Source organism: Glossina fuscipes, unplaced genomic scaffold (assembly GCF_014805625.2).
Source record: "Glossina fuscipes isolate IAEA_lab_2018 unplaced genomic scaffold, Yale_Gfus_2 2, whole genome shotgun sequence".
Taxonomy (NCBI): Eukaryota; Metazoa; Arthropoda; class Insecta; order Diptera; family Glossinidae; genus Glossina; species Glossina fuscipes.
In genome coordinates, this window is record NW_023998416.1 from 913652 (window position 1) to 939539 (window position 25888).

General features: G+C 30.8%; 1 protein-coding gene and 1 long non-coding RNA gene across 8 annotated transcripts in view; one reads left to right on the forward strand and one right to left on the reverse strand.

Moving 5' to 3' along the window:
• LOC119634189 (neuronal acetylcholine receptor subunit alpha-7) overlaps positions 1-10430 on the forward strand; it is a 293482-nt gene extending 283052 nt beyond the window's left edge. For all 7 annotated transcript variants that reach the window (XM_038028209.1, XM_038028215.1, XM_038028212.1 and 4 more), the window contains 4 exons: positions 9409-9518; positions 9609-9823; positions 9942-10115; positions 10194-10430. In XM_038028209.1, the coding sequence (XP_037884137.1) occupies positions 9409-9518; positions 9609-9823; positions 9942-10115; positions 10194-10278 (584 nt within the window). In that variant the 3' untranslated portion in view covers positions 10279-10430. The remainder of the gene's footprint in view (positions 1-9408; positions 9519-9608; positions 9824-9941; positions 10116-10193) is intronic.
• Positions 1-25888, reverse strand: part of LOC119634193 — a 223050-nt gene that overhangs the window by 190910 nt on the left and 6252 nt on the right. The gene's annotated exons all lie outside the window — the stretch shown is intronic.

A 25888-nucleotide genomic window follows, 5' to 3' on the forward strand; every position in this document is an offset into this window, starting at 1 on the left:
ACGACAAAAAGATTATCGCCGTGTTATTGCCCAACCTTTAACCGAAACATATAACGCAAGCAGTTGATAATTAGTAGTTTAACCGGAACAGTTAGTGTTAGTAGGCAACGGTTAGTAATTTAATAGAATCATTTGGTGCCAATAGTTGATAGTTAGTAGTTTAACCGAAACATGTAGGGTTTGAAGTTAATAGTTAAGACGTTAACCGAAACAGTTAGGGTCACCCTGCCTGCGATTAACTTTGGAATACCTCTTTTACATAGTAAGCCTTTCGTTACGTAGAGCGTAGATTAGATAAAAAGTGAGGAAGAAAAGATGATTTCCAGCTCTAATACTAACAGTTGGTAGTTAGTAGTTTAAACTAAACATGTAGTGGTCGTAGTTAACAGATAGCAGTTTAACGGATAAATAATTATATGAAAAAGTGAAGAAGGCCAGATGATTTTCAGTCCCAGTGCTAATAGTTAGTAGTTTAACCGAAACGTTTAACGCTCGTAGTTAATAGTCGGTAGTTTAACCAAAACAATTAGTGTTGGTCTACTCTGCTCTTCCTTTACAGATTATATAAAACAGTGAAGAAGAATAGATGATTTTCAGCTCTAATGCTAACAGTTAGTAGTTAGTAGTTTAAACTAAACAATTAGTGGTCGTAGTTAACAGATAGCAGTTTAACGGATAAATAATTATATGAAAAAATGAAGAAGGCTAGATGATTTCCCGTCCTAGTGCTAATAGTTAGTAGTTTAACTGAAACGTTTAGCGCTCGTAATTAATAATCGGTAGTTTAACCAAAACAATTAGTGTTGGTCTGCTTCAGATTAACTTTTTTAATCTTGGAAAGCACTAAGTCCTTCTTCGCAGATTACATAAAAAACTGAAGAAGAATAAATGATTTCCAGCTTTTGCATGTTTCAATTTGCAAAACAAATATTAAAATGTATCAAAGCAGAAAAAATGTTAGGAAAGAAAGGAGAAAATAAAAACGCTACAAGCTTCCGAAACAATCTAGAAATTATAAATTCAAAAAAAAAAAAATGAAATTTTGAGATTTGATTAAAAATCGGTTCACAAATCTATATGAGATTTTTAAATAAAAAAAAAATATAAAATTAAGTGATTTTATTATATTACATTTTCCTAATGAAATGGGTCTTCTTATTAAAAATTTGTGAATCGTTTTTTATTTTCTTTTTTTTTTTGTATATATTTTTCTATATAGAGTAACTGAACACTCCAGCAAATGTCTATATATATATAACAACCAGCACTTGATACCAATTTTTCTCTTGTTTTTGCGATATTAATATTTGAAAAAGAAAAAATTAATAATATATTATAAATAATATTGTTGATTATCCATTTGATTAAATTAAAATATCCCTATCCATACACGAGAAGGTTCATTAAAGTTTGCTTATGTTAATCTTATTGAAAGAAAGAAATTCCAAAAAATTGGGAATTCAAAAATTGTTGTAAATTAAAAAAAAAAAAAAAAAAAAAAAAAAAAAAAAAATTAATTCTTAACCTATCACTGTTCAAAACAAGCGCAATGTCTCGGGCCGCAGTTAAAGGTTTCACCACTAGGTTTTGTTGTTATTACTTAAACTTTTTTTGTTTTTTTTTTTTTTTGATATAAAGTGAAAAATATGTTGATTTATTTAAAATTTATATAAAAATTAAAATATAAAATACAACTTAAACGCAATTTTGCAGGTGTTACTATACTACTATCACAAACAGTTTTCTCTCTTTTGGTGGGTAATGTTATCACTAAAACCAGCGAAGCCGTACCACTGTTAGGTAGGTTAGGTTGTTAGGTAGTACTTTTAAAAAACCAAAACAAATTTTGCTAGTTCTACTGTGTTATTTATTCCTATCACTCTCTCTCTCTCTCTCTCTCTCTCTCTCTCTCTCTCTCTCACTTTTTGCCGCTCTCTTTTGCTCTATCCCTACCCTCTTTCGCTGTCACTGTGTGCATAACCAGATTAAAAAATCAAAAAAAAAAAATAAATAAAATTTAATAAAATACAGAATGCGAAAAAAAAAAGTAGCTTGCTCCCTCCAATATTTCTACAAACCAATCTGAGCTAAAACTGCAATATGGTAGAATTAAAGTAAAATGCATTAAAACGATTGTCAAATGATGTTCTTGCAAAAGACTTAAACAAGGTTTAAATAGTTTTTTATTATTTCGCGCATTCATATACAATAGAATCCATCTAAACACATATGCAAGCTAAAGCTTATGTTTTTTTTTTTTCTATAACAAATGAAACTCAACGATTAATTAAAACAAGAGAGAGATTATTTTCGGCTTGAGCCGAATCTTTTCAACATCCACCATCCTTGCAATCTTTTGTATTAAATCGAAAAAATTCATGTCGCTTAAGAGTCCGTTTTTTTTTTGGTCGCATTTATATGAGTAGATAAAGCTGAACTACTTTGATTAAGCTGAACTACTAAACATATTAGTATTATTATTATTAATTTCGCCAGATAAATAAATTCTACGACTACACTCTTAAAAAGCACTAGCATCTAAGGCTATCGGCTTTTTATTAAAAACACTACCGCACTTGAGATTCAAACCCACAACCATTGACTTGCTAGTCGAGATTCCTCACCTTCGGCTACTGAGGCGGATTGAACTAAACATAGAAAGATGCCTAATGTCGAGATCTATTATGACTCGACGATGGCAATAAAGGCGAATCAGAACAGTACACATTAATCCAGAGAACACAGCTTAGTGATGGATCATAATAGACTTTATAGTTTTATGTCCTATCTATTATTTACATATATATAATTGTTAGCTTATGATTTCTTCACAAATATCTTTTCTTATAAATGACTTTGATCATTCTTGCACTCCTTGGAAGATTTGAAAAAAAATCACATCATCGTGCTTAGAAAAGATCATCACTAGGTCATCACTACTCATGCTGATGGAAAACATGTGTAGTTTAAATTTCTTTTTTTTTGCTAGTCGAATGTGTGACCCTAAGGGATTTTACTGAAATTCCAACAAAAAGTATAAAATGTATTCCATTAAAAGAAGACATTTCACATGGCTTTACGTTGGATTATTGTTAGTTAACTATCTTTCGCATATCCTTTATGTGCTCTAAATGCCTTTATTCAGCTTTTGACTGTTAGATTTTTAATAATTAAAGAAGATTAATATTTTACATGTGCTCTTTAGCATTGTATGGAATCCGCTGGTAATGTCGCTTATACTTAACGGGTCACATAACTATGACAGACGATAAAAGTTAGTTGTGAGTTGAATTTTGAAAGAATTTCCATAGCTCTGTGGTAAACTTTTAATCGAAATGTAGAGCAGACAAAGTTAAGACAGTGGGCTTTCTTCGAAAAAATTATCGAACATGCAGTGACATGGTGTAACACCACTATGGTAGCCTACAAATCAGAAGGAGGTTTTTGACAACTTCTCTTGGAAGGAACAGAAGGTAGCAGAATAATGGTATTTGGGAAGATTGTTAAGGAGTAAAGGAATAAAAATGGTACGACCGAAGCAATTTCTGTGGAGTATCTGTAATTAAAGGAGCTCTGGGAACGACCGTATAAAAGATCTAAACTTGAACTAAAAAAAAAAAAAAAACATTTAATTTACATTACCGTTTTCACAAATCATAATTCAAGATAAACACACTTAAACTTTTTTTTTTATTTATTTTCATTATTCTGCAATTCCAGTACCAATTCTCATTTTTCAATTTATTTATTTAGCAAGTTTTAAACTTTAGAAGCTAAAGCGAACTCCAAAAACTTCATCCCAAATATTTAATTTTTTCTTAGAAGCAATGAAAGCAGTCGCCCTCATATTTACTCATAGATCACCTTAACGAATTTAGCCTAACATATTTTTTTTTTTTTTCTTTTTTGGAATGTAGGCATTTTTAAAGGAATATAGGTATTTTCCGAAGACATTCGCTGATATATTAGACGAGTTCGAATTCAACAGGTAGGACATTAGGCTACAACTTCCCGGAAGGAATTAATTTGGCATAAGTATTCCTGTCGTAGACATTAAAAAGGAGTTTGTAATTTTAAAGAAAAACTTGGATCTTCGAGCATTGAGTTTTTTTGCACATACACAAAACGGTTTAAAGGATGCATTAGATTAATGAAAAAAAAAATGTTTTTTGAAAAAGTTTTAGTGCCGTTACTCCTTAAGTGACGTCTTATCATTTTTCACTTTTCAATTGAGGTCTCTAGCAGTTTTGTCCCTAAGCCCTATTAAATATAAATAAACTTCAGCTTAACGGTCGATACAATAAAATGATTTTAGTGAATATAGTCGTTGCTTAACGCAGAGGATCGCATATGTTTGCAATAGACCCATGTGACAATAAGATATTCTGTGATGGTGGGTGCAAAAAAAAAGGTATAAATATTAAACTGATAATGATGTAAATGAAAAGCATGCAATTTATAATAACTCTAGTTTGTTAAATGATGATAACTGCCTCTATTTAGAAATTACTTTGCCCCATGATCATGTCAATACTATTCAAAGCATACCGAAAAGAGACAGATCTGAGATAACACAACATCGAAGACTTTAATGAACCTTTTCCTGCTAAAAAAAAAGAAAAAAAAATCATACGCAATACTTAAAACTAATATTTAAATAGTATGTAAAAATTATTATTTAATGCCATGTTTTTAAGTTACCATATTTATGGGTTTTTTAATTTTTTTCGCTGTTACTCTTTGGTTCGTCTTCAAGACTTAATTTACATTCACGGGAAATTTTCCTAAGAACTTGGTAACGTATTGTGTTTCAGTATTTATTCGCATCGATCGACTTGAAATCATGCTGAAATTGAATCAATAGGTTGGGTCTTATCCAACCGTCTAATTGGATATCAGGGACACCGAAGCCTCGCATTGTGTAGCGACGATTCGGATCACTTTGCTCCTAGACCTACTATGATCAAAAAATAAAGTTAATTCGTTCATAGAATTTGTTTATTTGCCCAATTCTTTCAATTTCTTCACCCTTAAGGTACTCCCCATTCGACACGATGGCCTTATGCCAAGACTTTTTCCAATCTTCGAAACCCCCAGAGAAAGCTTTTTCAAGCGTGGCCTTAAATACTTCTTTTGATTCGGATTTCGTCCCTGCAATCGAATTGACAAAGTTTCCCTGGAGCAGACTGTTGAGTTATTTAAACAGACTGAAATCGCAAGCTACTAACTCAGGCGAATGACGTCGCGTTAGTTAAAAATCATTGCTTCACATATACCAATGCGACGATATTGTTTGAAGAAATGGAGCGTTTAATCAAGCTTCGAGGCTTTTGAGAAACAAACCATTTTTTAAACGCCCACAGCATCGTCAAGGTCTCCGGTTGTCAGCCCGCGATTTTCAACAACAAATTTTTTCCATCTTTGGTATGGTTTTCTTCGTTGGATCCGTCCGTGACGCTGTTCGTGTTGTAACATTTACAAAAGGCTTCTATAACATGCTCACGGATTCCGTGACAGAATGTTTAATATGAATTCTTTGCTCGACAGCAACAGATGTAGCAAAAATCAAAAAACTGATTTTTGTATGTTTACGAAAACTGCCGCATACTCTGCAGTTAAATATAATATGTTGACATGAAACTCGATATAGATGCAGGTAGAAGGTCCTTGGGGACCTTGAAAAATTCATTTTGTTTTTTGATCATTAATCTGCTTAGAAAAAAGAACCCTAAGTCCTTCCATAAACAGTTTTGAATAAACTCTTATATTTACCTAATACGGCTTCATATGGCTTTTGCATATTCCTAAAGCAAAGGGTGTTTAATGGCTTTGAGTGAACGTAACGTATCATTGAGAATTGAAGAAAGATAAGTTCCGTTACAAAGTTTGCATAAAAAAATTTATAGAGATTCATGCCAAACGTAAACCTAGTTGTTCTGCTGCCTAATCAGTTGCAAATCAATCAGTTTCTACGAGCAAATCATTTATTATTTTTTATTCACCAATTTCGCGTTAGTTTTCACATAGATATTATACGTCAAAGGATATCGGCAAGGATGAGTGCTTTCATATAAGATGCATATCGCCTCACAACAATGCCTGGTGGATCGCTGTGTAGAAAAAGACAAACACCTCAGTAAAGGGATATATCTCTTTAGCTACTTTAGTGCGTCCCGCACCTAATGTGGCCACGTTCAGAAACGTACAATGCAGGACATACATCCTTGTCAAGGGCAAACAAGAATAGAGTTGGAAAAGACGTGAATCCACATCGTTGGTTGCGAACGTCTAACCTAATCTAACTCGCTTTACGTTCTTTCTTTCCCTTCATTTATTTCTTTTTGTTTTTTAATGATTTAAACCGAGGCTTTGGTGTGCTTTGTTAGTAAAGTACAAGAGGAGTCAAATGTTAAAATCGAATATTCCTACCAAAGTTAAATCTTAGTTGAATCTTTACAAAGTATGAAAGCATATTTTATCTACTTTTGGAATAAGTCCTCTTCGATATGCCATAAAAGCATTAGTGACATAAATTGAGAAAAATTTAAATATCAATTGATGTAACGTATAAAAACAGTTACCTCTTTTATATTCTTGCAATTTTTTTTCTTTCGCTTTTTTTTTTTTTTGTGCAAAAGCATAATCATTTTAAGACTTTGCTAAATATTAATTTATTTCTGACAACATTTGAACGTAAGCGAAACATCGAAACATTCCTTTCTTTATTTCATTTCATTTCTTATTGTTGTTTTTGTTTTGAACTATGAACAAAGAAAAGAAAGGCTAAATGCTTTCATGGAAACAAGAATTTGCATAATCAGTGCGATAACAATTTTCATGACGCTCTACAGCTTCCTTTATTTTCATTATCCTTATAGAGTAGAGTTAATAGAAATGTTTGTCTTAACAAAGAGTATGCGTTTATTTGCCGAATTCCAAGTATCAAAGCTGACTAACAGAAAATTTTCTTAAAAAAAAAATATTTCTTAAAATTTAGAAAATTAAATAAATGAAAATTAATACAGTTTTTTGCTTTAAAATAAATAAAATTTAAAAAAAAAACAATTATTAATTAAAAATGAAAAATTTAACTCAATCACTCATTTTTAAACCAGTTTTCATAAACGTACTTTTTACTAAGCATGATTTTAGAAAATTTATTAAAAATTACCGCAATGTAAATAAGTAAATAACGTGTTTTTATACATTTTTCTTCGTTTTTTTTTCTTTTTTTTTTTTAAATTATTAACATTACATTTTGTTAAATGTTTTCAAAGGTTCAGTTGCAATGAAAAATTTTCGCATTTTATTTACTCCACTGAAAACAATAAATGAAACTTTTTGCCCTTTTTTTTTGAAGTTGCGACCAAAGTCACTTACCTAAAGGAATGAATGCATAGTGACCATAACTGCTAGAATGCTTGCTTTTGAAGCATTTTGATGTCAATTCCAAGGGAAGTTTCTAAAAAAAAGTAAATGAAAACAAAGACGAAGATACACGAGATTTTATGGTTATTAACAATTCCTATACGATATAGGATTGTAGGGTACTGTGAAAATCTGTTCACTCGGCACACTTCGTACACAGTATTTAATGTAGCCTCCATCATCGTAAATTGTGTTATTATAAAAATTAAAAGACAGTTTGCAAGCAATTTTCATAACAGTGTATGGAAAATTTGAATGCGGAAAAATTAAAGACAGACCAGCGCTGACAAAGCTTTTGACCCATAGGGACATTGAGGAATAGGGGATACTCACTATTGACACTGACAAAATCTAATACGAAGAAATTTGAGATCAAGTTTGTTTTTTCCTGCACAAGCTTTCGAAATCAGGATTTCTTTAGATGGACAGACAAAGCTAATGTCGCCAAATATGTTCCGCCATTATGGGATACTTAATTAACAAATACCGGTAACGGGTATAATTAATGAAATGCCACGTGAAACAATGAAAATGCTTTGCTTTAAGAATAATTTTTTTTGTGGGCGAATTACAATTCTTTGCCTTGTATTGCGTAAGAATTGCATCCATTCTTAAACTTAGCTTCTGGCTATCAATTATCTTGCACATGTCAATAAGTTCGTAGAGTCATTAATAATAAAACAAAAGCTTTTCATTCGCCTTTATTTATTAACGTAATCACTTTGAAGAGTAATACATTCATTCCAACGGCCCTCTAATATTTCTATGCCATTTTTATGGAACGATTTGTCCAACATTTCATTTTGACTATCATATATTCGTCGGGGCCATATCTTTCTCCGACGAGCATATTTGTGACACTCGTAAACAGATAATGGTTGCTAAGCTAAAGCTAATTTCAAGAGACTGCTAGCAATAAGTGATAAGGTTATTACGAAAATGAAACATATTTTGAAGATATTGCGAAATCATTCCATGAAAATTTTACAAACGCGTTGAAAAACAATGCTTTTTGCTTACTTCGTCCCGTAAATTTGCGTGATGTGATATGTAAAATTTGTGATATCCATCCCAAATTAGAGGACGTGAGGATATTAAGTCTGCTGGACATACGGACGAACATAAAATGCAACTATAAAGAACACATTCAGTTTATGGGGTCTTTGTTCCGGTTATCGAAATTATAATATTTTATTACACGATTTGATGGCAAAGGTCAAAAGAGTTTTGTTAAGTATTGAATGAAATTTCATTAGAACACAACATAATGGCAAAAAAAAGTCATTAGACACAAATCCTTTTCAACGTTGAATTGAATCCTAAAAGCTTCATTAATATTCCTTTCTTTTTTTTTTTATTTATTAATTTTTAAATGTTTGTGTGTGTATATGTGTGTATGGGCATGTATGTCTCGTTGTCATGAAAGCATGTCACGCTTTTAATAAGCACGTTCAACTACTTACGGCATGTGTTCTTGTAAGCCTTTTATTTAAAAATCTTCCTTTTAAAAACACCAACACGTACTACGCTACATACATAAACGCAATAAAAAAATTTGAAAAAAAAAAATGCACATTAAAGTAAAATAATAAAAAAAAAAAAAAAATAAAGAAACACTTCTCCCCCTTCTCTGTTGTAGTATTCGTAAAACGTTTCCAAGAAGTATATTTTTGTAAAATACGAAAATGTTCTCTAAAATGTATTTATCCCTCCAATTAAATATGAAGAAAACAATATTTATTTTAAAAAAAATAAATAAATAAAAAAAAAGACTTTTCAGTTCACTTATAATTATAATTTTCTCTTTACTTTCAATTTTATTTAAATGTTTATTCAAACATATATGTGTTGTAACAGTGATCGCACGAAAACGAAATGTAACTAATATTGAAATTTTTTTACTTTATAATTTGAAAAAAAAAAAAAAAACAAACAAACAAACAAAAACACCCTAAAAAAATGAAAATCTGGAAACAATAGGTACCTATTTCAATTGCATTATGTTTATGGTGGCCTCATCGGTAGTGCTAACAGTAGTGGTATTAAATTATCACCATCGTACCGCGGACATACATGAAATGCCACCATGGGTAAGTTTTTTACAACAGGAAGAAAGAAAGCTATAAAAAATTAATTCTCCATTTTTTCTTCTTCCCTAACAAAAAAAAAAAAAAAAACAGATAAAATCAGTTTTTCTGCAATGGCTGCCATGGATTTTACGTATGGGCCGTCCCGGGCGTAAAATCACTAGAAAAACAATACTTTTAAGCAACCGAATGAAAGAATTGGAATTGAAAGAACGCTCTTCCAAATCCTTACTGGCCAATGTTTTAGATATCGATGACGATTTTCGACATACAATATCGGGATCACAAACGGCCATAGGCTCCTCGGCGTAATATATATACACATATACATATATATATATATATACATATTTATTTAATCATAATTAGCAGTAAAAATCAAAACATAAGAAATTATTAAAGCCATTTAATTTTTCTTCATTTTAGGAGCTTTGGTCGTCCGACAACAGTAGAAGAACATCATAATACGATCGGTTTTAATCATAAGGATTTACATTTAATTCTTAAAGAATTACAATTTATAACGGCGCGCATGCGCAAAGCCGACGACGAGGCGGAATTAATAAGCGATTGGAAATTCGCCGCCATGGTTGTGGATAGGTAAATTCATAACACATATACAACACATATATATATATATATATATAAATGTATATATCTATATTTTTTGTTTTGCAGATTTTGTCTTATCATCTTTACGCTATTTACAATAATTGCTACAGTAACAGTTTTACTGTCGGCACCCCATATAATAGTGCAATAAAATTAACTTTACAACCACTACAGCAACAACACTAAATACTGCAGATTATCTATAAGTTATAGGTTTTTCCAAATTAGAAAGTTATTAAAAAGAAAACTTAAAAATAAATCCAACTGAATTTACTATATATTATAGTAGCAGAAATGAAAATGAAAATGAAAGAGAAAAAAAAATAAAAGAGAAATAGAAAGAAAAAGAAAAAGAAAAAGAGTAAGAGAAAGAGAAAGAGAAAGAGAAAAAACAACAAACACCTGAGAAAAAAATGTTAATTAATTTTTAAGAGATATATGAACAAAAATAAAAATAAAAAAAGAAAAAAGGTTTAATATTCATATAAGATAATTTTTCTGCATTAAAAAAGAAAAAGTAAAATAAAATAAAATTACTGCCGTAAAAAGTATAACGTGAACGTTAAATGAAAATACACAAAAATTAACTATAATTTAATTAAATTAAATAGCAAATTAAGAACAAAAGCAAATCACAAATTTTATACTACACTAAATAGCGATAATAGAGGGAATATTTTGAAAATTTTACTCTTACTTTATATAAATTTCACTTTAAACAAACCTTATATTCGCCTTAAGGCGAATTGCGAATTGCGAGTATCCACCATCTGAGATGAACTTCAAATATTTATTCTTATTTTAAAGAAATGATGGTCGCTGTTGTTGTTTGTTAATAATAATTTATTAATTAAAATTTCGACTTTCTGTCATTTCTTTTGCCGCAGCAGCAATGCGCCCACTTTTAAGGCATATAAGGAATTTTTGCAATTCCAAGTTTCAGAAAATATGCCGAAATAGTTAATTGGTCGAAATCGAGGCTATATGCGACCTATATAGCTGTCAAGTGCCACTCGGAATTACTTAAAACCTTGCCTCGATGGGCATCAATAATGCCAGGCCAAAAAGAACGATCCGAATCTTCGTGTGATAGTTTGACGACAATAACTTGCCCTTCATACGTAACGTATATACAATTTTGGGTTTTCAAGAAAAAACAGACCCATCATTAAATCCCATACATCATTTTGGGATAAAATAACAAAACTTACATATCGTTTCTGTGGAGCTTTTCTAGGGAACCTTTATAGCAAAGGTGGGCAAGTTTTTCTATCATCTCAATTTTCATATCACGACGAAGGCCAGAACGGAGTTCAACTATTTTTAAAAGTACGATGTTCTGCATCAATTTTCAAACCACATTTCATATTTGTTCACTGTGCAGCAGAGCCAGTAGTGAAGGCAGACACATAATATTTGCAGGGCTGGTGATTGCCCATGCCTGTTTATAGGGCAGGTCGGCTCAACACGTGAACTGATTTGGCCCAAATTTAAGAAATTTAGTTTTCTTTTAAAATATCCTATTATTTTTCAACTATTAACGCCATAACATACTTTAAATTAAATTTCTTTCACATTGTGTTCACTACGTGTTTCGTTTTCATGAGAAGCATTATAAAATGTGGGATCTAAGAAGTAGAAATTCTCAAAGTACAGCTTCGCAACTCATGCAGTGAATCGAGATATATTTATTTTTGGACTTGTCGTTGTTGACTTTGTTGGCGCTTCACCGAAGGATGCGTGGCGTAATGGCCACTTTGCAAAAAAGTTTGCAATAGAAGGGACCTGCCGAAACCATATAGAGTACATATTCTTTCACTTCAATATCTGCTTGAATTGATTTACGCATGTCCGTCTATTCACATCTTCCGTCCGTGCACTACATTTGGTAAACATTGTCCTAAGAATAGAAAAATTTCGGCTTCAAGTTTGCAAAATTATTGGAAATTGATATTGAAAACACCTTTGTAAAAATCGGTCACAGCCACTCCGTAGTTAAAAGTATTGAAATTTAATTTTTTTTAAATAAAAATGAGTGACGCAAAGATTCATCACCCACAGCTGAATATAATTTTTCCTTGCTCAAGTGTTATAAAGGGATTAAGAAGCGTGAGCAAAAGATATTCGATGAAAAAAGCAAATCACATAACACTTACCACAACCAGACCGATAAAAGACGTCGAAAGCGGATAAAGCGGATTTAACATCTCCGATGATGGGTATGAAAAATAGTAGATTTGAAATACATACATTTGGTATAAATCTTAAATATATATGTATGTATATATATATATATATATATATATATTTATTATATATATATATATGTATGTGTATATATATGTAGTTATATACGCATATGTTTTAAACAGCAATTGTTCCTACATAAAGTAAAACATATAGTACACAGAGATAAAATTATTTAGAATTAAATATAACAAAATTTATTTTAATAGTTTATCAATCTTTTTCCGTATGTTTTTATGTTTTTATTTCTTTGCTCATACAATAAGAACGCAAAAGCAGGTAGTAAGAGACAAATATATGGTAGGATATTAAGGATGATTGACGATTAAGTATTCCTTTAGACATTTAAGAAAGCGTAACACTTGTATTGAGAAATGGAATTTAAAGGTCAGACATACCAACAGTACATTCATATAGAACATATTTTTTTATGAACATGTATTTGTTATATAATTTTTAATATCTATAAGAGAAATGAGAACAAAAAATATAAAACTGTTATGATATATAAAAAACTAAAAATTAATTTTAAAATCATTCACAAACTGATGCCGACACTTGCAATAAAAAGGATCGCATGATATTATAATGCTCCTGAATAAGAAGAAAAGTTTAATTGGCAAACAAAACATCCGCCATTAACTATCAAACAAATGAATTAAATGAAATAGATCCAGTCATTTAATATGCAACCAAACAAACGCTGGACGAAACTTTATCATGACGATGATTACTATTTGTAAGTGAAAAAATATTATGAGGTAATTGCTACTGCTAATTTTGTTTTTAAGAAATGGACATCATCTTAAGGAACGTTCAGGAACTGCTTTTTAAAATAATCCCAACCTTTCATTCAGGGTTATTTAAAAATTTTCTCATTGTAAATAAGCGTTTCAAGGAAATATTAAAAGCCCTTTACACATCTATCACCCCATCGGACATAATCGACACAGTTGAGGAAATGACGTGTGCTTCGAAATTAATCGCAAACATAAAGTTTACCTTTTTTCTATTATAACTCTTAACAAATATCGCGTATATCACGTAATGAATCTTGTTACTTGGATAACTCTTCTAAACTTGGTTCCAAATTACGCCACAACATTAAATATCTTACATCCTTCGCTTATATAACGACTTTTCAAATTGTTACAAGGGAAGTAGTCCAAGAAGTGGTTCGATTCGAACCATTATCAGTCGTGTTCATCCCTGGGCAAAAACATGTCGGTGTATCAAATGTTATCAATATATCTTAAAACTTTGCGACCTGCAGGTTGAACACAAGAAAACAAGGCATGCAGGCGGACAGACAAGCTTGGATCGATTCAAAATCATTTTCTGAGACGATCGGTATAATAGAAGGCGTGTCTGAATTAAAAATACCTTCTCGGTGTTGCATACATCCGCACTGAATTGGTATACGTCTGCTCCACAAGCGGTGTAGGCTATAAAAAGAAATTCGTAAACATAAGTTTTCAATAACGCATTTGTTTCCACAACTATTTTATTGCTACGCCGTCTTAACCATATTAATTTAGCCACGACCTTTTCGCTGAGAGTAATAAGGACTGGGAGTGTCCCTAGTGTAACCCACGTACTAAAATATCAATCTCTTTTTTCTAATCGAAGGCTCAGGATAGGCAATCAGATCAAGTGCAACAATTTAATCGCATGCGAAAGAGGTAGCCAGTATTGCTGAGAATTATTTTCGTATCACGTTGCTAAATGTGCTAAAGGGAATTTAATCGCATGCGAAAAAAGTAGCCAATATTGCTGCAATTTATTTTTACATCAGCTTGTCCAATTTGACAGAGGAACCCATGCAATAAAAAAATTTCACCGCATGAGAAGAAATAGCCAACATTGCTGAGCATTATTTTCATATCATGTTTGCTAATTTGATCAATGACCCATGCGATAAAATTATTTGACGTGTGAAAATTATTCTGCTTTCCCGTTCTTGAATTGAAATGATTTTATATGCGCATGCAAGTGAAAGGCAAAAAAAAAACAACTAACTTGAAACGTCAATAAGAAACATTGGGGATAAGCTCAGAAAAGAGGTTCTTCAAAAAACCTTGCTCTAATTTTGCGAAAAATATCCGCATAGACATGCAAAATTTCTTAAAAAACTGCTTTCAAAAGATTTATACATTTTTACCAAACTTGACTGTCAGTGGTGTAACGCGTCAAGATATAAAAAAAATGTTTTAAAAATTCACAAAAACCAATATTAAAGAAAATAATGAAAATGAAACGTAATTAGATCTCACACAAAAAAAAAACCGAAAGAAAAAATAATGCTAAATAAATAAAACAAAAACACGCAATACAATAATTACAAATAATTGTTGCATAACAATATTAACAGGTAACTAAGGCAATTGAAAAAAAAAAAAAACAAATCAATAAATAATAAGTAAAACAACCAAAATTGTTACATCTTAGTTGTTAAGTTATGAAAGGGAGGAATATTAAATTGTTAAGTGTATCAATAAGTTAATCGATAATATATCTATCTTGTTATACTCACCATCGAACATATTCATTTTATCAAAACGTTTGCAACAAGAAGAAGGAAGCTTCAGAGAATCTCTAAAGAGTAAATATTCTCAATCAATATAATAACCTAAATGAATTAAAAATTGTGCATCTGTCCGTCTGTCCATTTGTTTAAATGTCGACGGTAAACATTGTCCGGGTCGTAGAAAAGATGATATCGTCTTAAAATTTTGGCAAAACTAAGGACGTTCTTCTACGCAAGTTATTATTGAAAATGGGGCCAATCGACCAATGGGCATAGTACTGGTCGACAGTAGAACATAAACTGAGAGCAACTCTTCTTTCTTTTTTACTCTTTAGCTTATTACTCGTAAACTGCAATAAATATGAAGATAAAAATTTCTTCGTATATGCTATGGATGAGCCTACAGCAACTATACAAAAACAAGAAAAAATCATTAAAGTTTATCCAATACTTTTGTATCAAAATTTCCTCCTTCCCGTTTGTTTTTTTTTTTTTTTAAGATAACGGTGATGGGTATAAATGATTGAGCTACAGCCGTATATATAATTATCGTCTGTTTTTTTTTTTTATTTTCAATAAATCTAAGATTCAATCTGCACAAGCAAGCCAAGGTTCATAAAAAAATAGATAAACGTTCATAAGTTTAAGTTTTAATTACAAAAGAAAATTCTGTAAAAAATTTAATTACTTTAGGCTTAAATAAAATGGCAATATTTAAATATATAATTACTCTAAAAGAATATCGAAAAACAATCCATGCTTAGGGAGCGCATACACATCTACTTTATTTAAATTTAACAATATTTAATAGCTGACTAAATTAAATCGATTAAATTAATTTTTTAATTCCGAAAGATTTCTAAATATTTATTGAAGAATTTTCAATTCCAAAAGGTAAATATAAAGCAAAATCTTTAAGTATGTTTTCAGTTTTCTTTTCCTAATTTTTATACCAATCGAAGTAAAGTATTTTAAAATAATGAACTTTCAGAAATATACGCTTCAGATATCTTATAAATGTATATATGTTTTATATGTCTGCATATATGTATGTAAAATTCTTTGTCGACTTCATCAACCTGAATGTCTATCCCGCGGGTTTCAACACGATTTTCGAACACTTTACCATTGAAATCAAATAAAGTTAGTATATCGAACAAACTCATTTATGATCAATGGAGAAGCAAAATTAACTTAACCCGAACTTAGTGCTCGTACTCACAGCAATAAACAAAAGGTTGCCTAAACCTAATATATTATTATTATTATTTTAATTTTAGACTAATGAATTGAATTCTTAGACTAAAAAAAAGACATTGAGCACTAGCAACACAGGCTATCGGCTCTAAAATATATAAAATCAACGTTTGTTTGCTATTACATTTTTACACCCATCACCGAAAAACCACGGAAGGGAGCCCGAAAGACCCTACAAAGTATATGTGTTCTTGATCAGCATCACACTGTAAGCCGATTTAAGCTTGTCCGTCTGCTCGTCTATCCTGTCTACCTGTCTTTCTGTGTGCATTACTCTTTGGCTGTGTTATCTCTGTGGTAAGCGTTCCACCGGTCGCATAAATTAAGCTTTAAATTTGGCAAGAACATTAGAATAACTTGCACGCAGGTTAGTACTAAAAATGGAGGCAAATTGATTGAAGCACATACCCATAATGAAGCGTAAACTGAACGCTCATAAATTATGAGAAATGGAAAGGTAGAATTTTCTACTGAGGACTCTACTAATCATGCAGAAATGGGAAAAAGAACGGCCACGCCCACACAAATTGATAAGCGATCAAATTGTTATTTTCTTACTTTCTTTAGGTTCTCTGTTTATTACTCCAAAGGTAAACAAGATAGAAAATTATTTGCTACATTCCTGACATGAAGATACATTATCCGTCTAAAAATATGTTCATTCTAAAATAAATATGATGAACCCCAACAGGGGGAGGATTGCTCTCTTTGAGCATTATAATCAATTACGTATCAAATGGAAGGACTTGAACAGTAGAGTTTTAAATTAATTATCGCGGACGTTAGGACATGATGGAATCGTTTTTTTTTCTTCACAATTCCGTCGGAATGGATATAAAATACAAGGCCTTGGACAGTAGGTATAGATGGGATAACGGCGATGGGCATAAAAGATTCGGTCGCTGTCGAGTATAATTTTCTACTTGTTTCAATTGCTAACTTAATCATATTCACTATCGGTGGGGTGCATCGATACAGATATTATATATATATACTTGAAGTGAAAGTATAATTCGCCTTAATCTTTCTCTCTCTCCCCGATTGTTCTGGAATCTTTTAAGATCTGAAAATTGGAGGAAATAAATTTTAAAAAACCGTGTTAGTGACCCGGATCCCTTGCGATATGTGTAATTTTGTCAAGAAAAACAAAATTTCTTTTTTTAGGTAAGAGTTATATTAAATCCATAGGAATGTATGCAACTCCTAGAAGAACCTGGAGTAGATCCATCTTCTATAATATCAATTAATTCGTAATTATTCTCTATATCAACACAAGCATGTCTGTCCATCTATGCAACTAATGTCTATCCATTTTTACTCTGTTTTTTTGTTCAGCCTTCAGGTTGAGACTTTCTAAGTAATTTGACTGGATGTTAATATGTCTTGCCCAAAGAATCACAAAGTTCTGAATGTCTGTAAAACTATCCCGATGACTCTTATGAAAAGTAATTCTTTATTTGGCCATGAAGACTAGTTTTCGGGGGTTTTATGACAAAGATATGTAAGGAACAAAAAATTCTTTGCTAAGAAAACTAATTTTAATAAATTGAAGTCACGTTGATTCGGCTTTGAATCGTTTCGCTTACAATGGTTCTTACATATATATGTATATATACTTATAATTTTCAATGTTCAGTAAATTAATAAGTGATGCCAAAGTGTTCATATTCCTACTCGTTTTTTTTTCTCTCGATTTAAAAAAATAAACAATGGTTTTGATGCACTTTTATGAATAATTTGCGATTCACGGCGGATGTAAAAATTTATTAAAAGGGATATTACCGAAGAGGTCCATTTAAATGCGAATGCATTCGACAACTAAATAGATCGGATAGAGCTTACACGAGATGTCATTTCATGTCTTCTTTTCGAAATGAATTTACAAATAAGCAAATATTTCGGTGGATTCCTTTTAATACTTTATTGCTTATACAAGGTAGAAAACTGGCGCTATATATATATATATAATATATATAATATATATATATACATATATACATACATATATACATATATATATATATATACATATATATATATATACTATTATGCAATATAATCCCTTTAATTTATTGCAATATAATTAGTTGAGAGTATTTCTGCATTAAATATTTGCCAATACACTCGCACAGACCAATGCTATTATAATAGTTAAAGCAGATTATACTGTCTGTTGACGTAGTGTATTAATTCATAATATATGAAAAAGCGCAGAGACGCAAAATTTTTTTAGGCGACACAGCTGAAATTCACCTTAAAACTAATCTATTTCCAAAGGCATTTTCCGCATTGACATTCAAAAATGTTGCATTTGCGATCCCGCCTTTACCGGCAGACTATTTCAAATATTTTCCTATTCTTTTCTTTCAAACCGTAAAAAGTAAAAACACTTTAGTAGGTCACGGGCGACTATCAAATACCCTACACCTCTTTACAGTTATTTTTAAAATGACTTTTCAAAATAAGCCATTAGAAGCGACCCATTCTCAATAATGTTCGTCTTTGCGGCCAAAACGCTTTGGTACGGTAATCGTATTTATCGAAAATATCTCAAAATTTGTGATATGTAGGACAGACGGACAGACATGCTTAAATCAAATTGAAAGACGGGTCTACCCCAATGCTTTCTCGGTGTTACATATATCCGCACAATCTTAATATGCCCTCCTTATAACACATATGGTGTAGGGTATGAAACTTAATTTCTAATTAACTAATAAATTATCCATTATTGTAAAAGATAAATTCAAGCAGCTTTTCAACTATTAAACCCACCTATTTACATTGTATGTTTATGATGAAATTACGATAACAGAAGCAACCTAAAAAAAAATTATATTTTTTAAAAGTAACTTCAAAAATATTTTTGAAAAATAATTTAATAGTAAACCTACCTCTAAACAAATCATATTAAAGGACACATATAAAAACAAAAAGTATAAAAATAAAGTGAAAAAAGCAACACTGCCGTTTCTAAAAAAAAAAAACGAAAGAATCTCTTTTTTAAAGGAACAAAAACGAATTCCTAGGAAAGAAAACGAATATAAATAAAATCCCTTAAAACTCAATTGAGATTGTATCCTTAAGCATGGATAAAAAAAATTAAAAATAAAAAATAAAATAACAACAATTGAATACTTTCAAATACACTTTTGTATATAAAAGCGTATAATATTCAGTTAATTCTAGTTTAACGTAATATATCGAAAAATATGACAACAAAACCATTAGGAAAATAAAACCGTTTTTAATTTTAAGTCACAAGTTACTTTACACGCAAAACTCTAGTAGAAGAAAAAAACAAAAAAAAAAAAAAGTGAAAGGAAAATTTCAATCATTCAAGTATTCACAACCAGGGTACATTTAATTAAGTGCATGTACATAACATAGAACAGAAACGATTCCATTTCTTGCTTATATAAAATTATATAAGAAAATATAGAAAATTTAATTGAAGATAATTGTTATCCAAATAATCATCTATATGTAGATGGCAAATACATTTTTCCGAACAAAATGCTTAACATTTAGGTTTATAATAATTAATATCTTTAAAGCATGCACTTTGAATACACTTTGAATACATAGTAAAAATCTTCAAAAAGATTTACGTATAAAAGGCACTGTGTGCCCAAAATTTAATTATGTATTGATTTTTCTTTCAATTTTAATTTCTTCGCGGGATTACAATAATAAGTTTCACCATTAGAAGGTATATATAAATCTAATGTACCCTCCCTCCCGCCCCGTGTGCCCATGGTAATTATAACAAGTGACAAAGTTATATAAGCGTTAAAATGATTCTTGGATATCCACCGCGACAAATTGTAAACGATTTTCCTATACGTATATGTTGTCGTCTTGTATGAAAAGATTTCTTTTAGACGATGGGGCCAATCTTTGTACCAAATTTCAGATCGATATATGCCAAAGGCAACGACTTATTATAATCGAAGCGAGTGACAGCGTTCAGCATTAGGCTTAATAAAGCGAAAACTCGTGAATGGTAAATAAACACTTGTTTCTGATTAAAATTGAACTAAATCCACTCAAATTTCTTATTAGGCCTCTATTGCAAATTTCCGAGCATTTCAATTATTATACCATAATTTTTCAATAGCTTCAGTATTAACTATAAAAAAGTATTTCCGCAATTGTTGCGTAAATGTTTTATTAGCTTTTTAGTTAATAAATTATTGCCCAATGGCAATGAATATAAGGTAACAACAACTTGAGTTCTTTTAACCTTTCTTTCAGAGAGGGTTTTTTTTTGCGCTAACTTCAGATTTCTAATAAAACGTACATCGCGTAAATGTCGTTGTGGTTGCAGCCAAATCGTAATAAATTTTTCTAAGAGAGGGATTTGTTAATGAATAATTTATTATGAAATTCTGGTTCTTCTTATTAATGAGGAACGATTTTAAATTAAAACAAGTAAGAAAATTATATCCGGTCGTATCCGAGTTTCTTATACTCATTACCGTGATCCTAAAGAAAGGGAAAAAGAACTAAGTTCTCATACTCTATAATATCATAAATAGAATAAAAGCGGAACTTTATTTGATGTATTTGTCGCCTTGTATGAATAGCAAGTAAAAACAGGGAAAACAAAAGTGTTTTCAACTTTTTTGCAGAGACGTGCGGGCGTTGTAGGCGTGTTCTTTGAAAGGCTGGGAACGGGAGAGTTTACCACAGATACTGCGCAGTTGCGCAAGCGGACAGGTGGACGGATGAAGGGGCGGATATGTATATGTGGACAAGAATTTATGGGGTTTTCGAAACTTGCTTCTGTGCATTATAACAGTTTTGAAAAAAATGAAATTAGGACTTGCTATAAAATTAAGTAGGAGTGGCCATATTTATAGAGACACTATAACATAGAATAAACGGTCAAATTTTTATAGATTTACCACAAAAACAAACTCTGAAAAACAGAGCTATCCTCAGTTTAAGTGGTATTGTAGGCGTGTTCTTTGACTGCTTTTCAATACCAACCTGCTTAAAAGACTTCCAGCGTTTCTGCCAAATTGGAATGCGATAGTTTTATTTGTGCGTCCAGAAGGCATTACACAGACAGACAACCCACCACCAGACGGACATGCTTAAATCGATTAAGAATTTGATGCTGATCAAGATATACTTTGTCGTTTCTCTAAAGCACCTCATTCTTCGTTGATGGCTATAGCAAGTGAAAACACTATAATGAGCCGTTAAATATCTTACACCACGCTAGAATTAGTTATATAATGATTTTTCAAGATAAGACTTTATATGGGGAGCGGTCGAAGAAATGGTCCGATCCGAATCATTTGCAGTAGCCGTCATCTTTGGACCCAAAAAAACTTAGTGGTGTACATAATTTCGTCCAAAATGTCTTAAAAATTACGATCTGAGAAACAAGAAATCAGATAGACAAACGGACGTTAACGAATGGATAAGTTCAGATCGAGGCGACGTGGTTCTAAGGTCTTCAAGTTCAAGTCCTTCTGTGTACGACCTGTAGGTTAAAAAGAAAGATGTATCAAAAATTGCGGCATGTAGGTTGAAGAAACAAATACGGGACAAGCAAAACAAAGTGTGGTTCTATCTCGAATTGTTCTCTCTTCCTTACCATAACTGGTGTAGTGTAAAAAAATAAATTGAAACAATTTTTCCCAACAATTTTAAATCGCTTTGGTTAGTTTTAATTGTTTCACTTTCGAAGCCCTATGATACCTGGTAAAATATTTTTCTTTTATCAAACGACGAAGCCAGATCAATCGAGCAGCGCGAATTTCTAAGCCATTCTGCAAGGTTTATTTGTTATTGAAACGCTCTTACTCTCAAAGCTTAACATGGAAAATTAAAACTTAATATAAGTGCTCTGAATTTAAGGCTTTAAATTAGGGGGCGGGGATGATCAATAAGCAAACGTCCGTAACTTAAAATATATAGAAGATAATTATTTACTATTCAATATGAAAATCGCTTAAATGTTGAAGTGGCGCATATCTTAAACTAATAAAATTTTCTTACTTGTGTTAATTAGTTGTACAAACTGCAAAAACTTGCTGCATTTGATTAACTTATTGGGCGAAGTAATCAGACCTACAAACCTATCTAATAGGTACGTCTTAAGATCAATTTTTAATGGCCAACGACAAACAACTTAGTACAATTATGATTGTACCAATCAATTATAATAGCTTGAGGAAAAAGTCTTAAGAGATTTCTTGCAATTTTTTTTGTATTAGATTTTACTTTTTTTCAAAATAAATTTTGTCTAAGTACATAATGATCATTATCATCTATGGTCATTTTCTGGAAACTTTCGTAATTTCATCGAAGTAAAAATTCAGTGGTTTACAGGGACCGGAAACTTGACCGAATGATTTTGATAATTTCTCGTAGAAACCATCAGATGTTCACAGCTAAGCGATGCCATCGAAAATGTGCGACGGATGATTATCGAGGTTATAACCAAACGTTTGACCAGATTTTAGAACCTCACAAACAACGATTCGCTTCCAATCCTACCATACATGCAAACACAATCTGACTAGAGCGGCACCAAACACCGTCTGATGACCAAACCCTTTAACATATTTTCCACAAACGATAAATGAGAGGAGATTAGTTGAACAGCGTGAATTTTTGAATTATTTATTCCCGTTTACCTGATACGTAAGGACTATCGGGAAAACTAAAATAGAAAAGTCAAGCTTAACATAAATGTTCATTGTTGATAGCCTCATCTTAGGCCGCAAAATGACCCACTCACGACCTGTACAACAAAATTCTTAGGTAATAATCCGCCTGCAAATTTTCAATATATTAGATCGAGTCATAAGTAACTTCCGGTGCAGTCACGTAGAACCTATTATTCATATTTACCCACTATAAGTCACCGAAACAAACGAGCTTTGATACAGTTAGTCTTCTGCCAACTGTTTTATGTTGTACACATTACATTCAACTTTTTCCCTTAACCTCTGAAATTAGGAGTCAAAAAGTTCATATTCGACATGTAAGGTTTTGGGAATTGAAACTAAGCAATATTGCTAAGACGGCAGCTGAAAAAATATGCAGCGCATAGGGTAAAGGACTAATAACTGATGGGGCAGTTAGAAATTGATTTGTAAAATTCCGATCTGGACCTTAAAACAACACAGAACGTCCTCGACGACAACCTTTTAAAAGCAATATTGGAGAAAAGTCCGTGTCAATCAACAAGAGGTATAGTGAATAGGTTGAATATCTCACAATAAACTGTTAAATTAATATAATTCTGTTACTCAATGAAAACGAAAACAAAATGTCTGATAAAAAAACCAAAGTGATTCGATCTAATATTTAATTTTTGAACTTTTTTCCAGTATTTTCTTCTTTGTCCAAAGCCGAACTATGAGACGCGCTCTAAGAATGTAGAATAAAATATGTTTACAAGAACGCTAAGTTCAATAATGGATCCGACGGGAAAAAACCAATCTTTGAGAAAATCCCGCTAAAGGACTCTGACATCTTATTCTAAGTGGAATGGCAATACAAGAGTACGCTTGCAGCGTAACTTTCTAACCCAATCCAGAATTTTTTCAAAGTTTAATTTTCCCATATGAAACCAAAATTACAGGGCAGTCTGTAATCGAGCAGAGCTAAATTTTCATTCGAAATTTTCATCTCAATAAACTTCTTGAATCTTCAAAATCGATCTACTAGCAGACAACTTCTGTCTTTATAAAAGAGAAATTATTTTACTGAAATTATATTGAAATTATGGGAATAGGCAATAGAAAAAAAGATTTAGAAGAGGAGAAAGAAGAGAAAGGGAGACCTACTTTATTAGGTTAAAAACCAATTTTATATATAGAATTAATATAAAAAAAAAACGAATTTAAATTTGAAAACAACTATATATATATATATAGAAAATCTACAACCAAAGCTTCAACTGAAAAACAGGCTATTATTACTTACTACTTGTATGTGTTTTATTTAAGAACAATTTTGCTAAAAAAAAAACCAAAACTCAAAATAAGAACAAAAAAGAAACAAATTTTTATACGTATCATTTGATAAATGTATATAATTTTTTCTAAACTTTAAAATCTAAGCTTAACTAGACTATATAGAGAATGATTCTTTTCCTCGCCCTAATCCAATCCCGCCCCATATAATCCGACTTTCTCCACCTAAACCTGGATATTTTAAACTAAAAAAAAAATCTTAATAAAATCTTAATAAAATTTGAAAAAAAATATTTAAAAATAACTATGTAATATTAAAACAACATATTGTTTAAATCTTAATATATATATATATATATATTATATTATATTATATTATATATATAGTTCTAAATTATGAAAGAAACCAAAAAGTAATATTAAGTAAACGCATAGCAGAAGAAGAAGAAATGCCAAATAAAATTAATGAAAACATGAAATTGTTTTATTGTTTTGCATGTGTTAGTTATAAAAACCAAAACAAAAATTCAAAAATCTAATAATTATAGAGTTAATTAGATATTTTTAATTATAATAATTAAAATGAAAAACGTGAATAATTAATTATTAAATATTTGTTAATTTACATCAATTAAAATCAATCAAACATCAAACTAAAATTTTGAACCAAATTTCTTCAATCTTAGGAAAATTCTTTAAAAAAATAAAAGATAAAAATTAAAAAAAAAAATCATGTACTGCGAACTTAAATGCATGTAATATAATTATAACGAAAATTAAAATGAAAAAGAAAAAGAACAAAAAAAACCCACAATACGACATCTACACACATCTTTACATTATTAAGTTATACACATACCTGAGACACCTGTTATTTTTTTACAGATATATTTATTAGCAACAAATATAAATTACAAAAAAAAAAAAACTTTCGTCACATTGACGAACTAAATTAATGCATAAAAGATTTAATCAATTAATTTTAATTAAACGTAATTAAATAATTAATAAAACATAAAAACACACTATCACACAAAAACTAATCATAAAAAGAAATTATATGAAAAAAATAACAAAAAATCCAATAATGAAGAAAATGAAGAAAAAAAAAATGTAGAAAATAAGTTAAATAAAAAAAGTATTTTGAAGAATATATATAAGTGTGTGTGTGTGTGTATGTTCAATGGTCTTTTGTTATTCGATATTTTTCCAAAAACAACAAGTAAGAAAATTATATTCGTTTGTTACCGAATCTTCTATACTTGTTATCGTTATTTTAAAAAATATTGGGCGTGGCTGATTTTTTCTATATTCTAGAATCGAAATTGAAAGTAAGTGATTAATGAATAATTGAAAGTAATCAACAAATACCACGGAACGCACTTTTGCTCAGTTTTTATTGTATTATGTAGTCATGCGAGTCTTCTAGGCGTGTCTTTTGAGACGTTTCGGTTATTTTGAAATTCGTTTGCCAGTTTTTTGTAGGCTATAATTTTATTTTTGCAAACGGGAGAATGTTTACAGCAGACATTACAAGGGCGGACAGACAGGCAGTCGAACGTGTTTAAATCGATTTCGAATTTCAATTCTGCGACTTAAGCGATACCATAAAAATTATGGGTGAAAATAACCCATAATGGAAGAAATAGGTATGTATATTATAAAACGTCCATATTTTTAGCGGTAAATGTGATTGGAGTTGAACTACCAAGAATTTTGCATAGGTTACCAATAATGATTAAACCCTAAATAACGAATCGAAAAACTACCAGGTAAGTAAACGATTG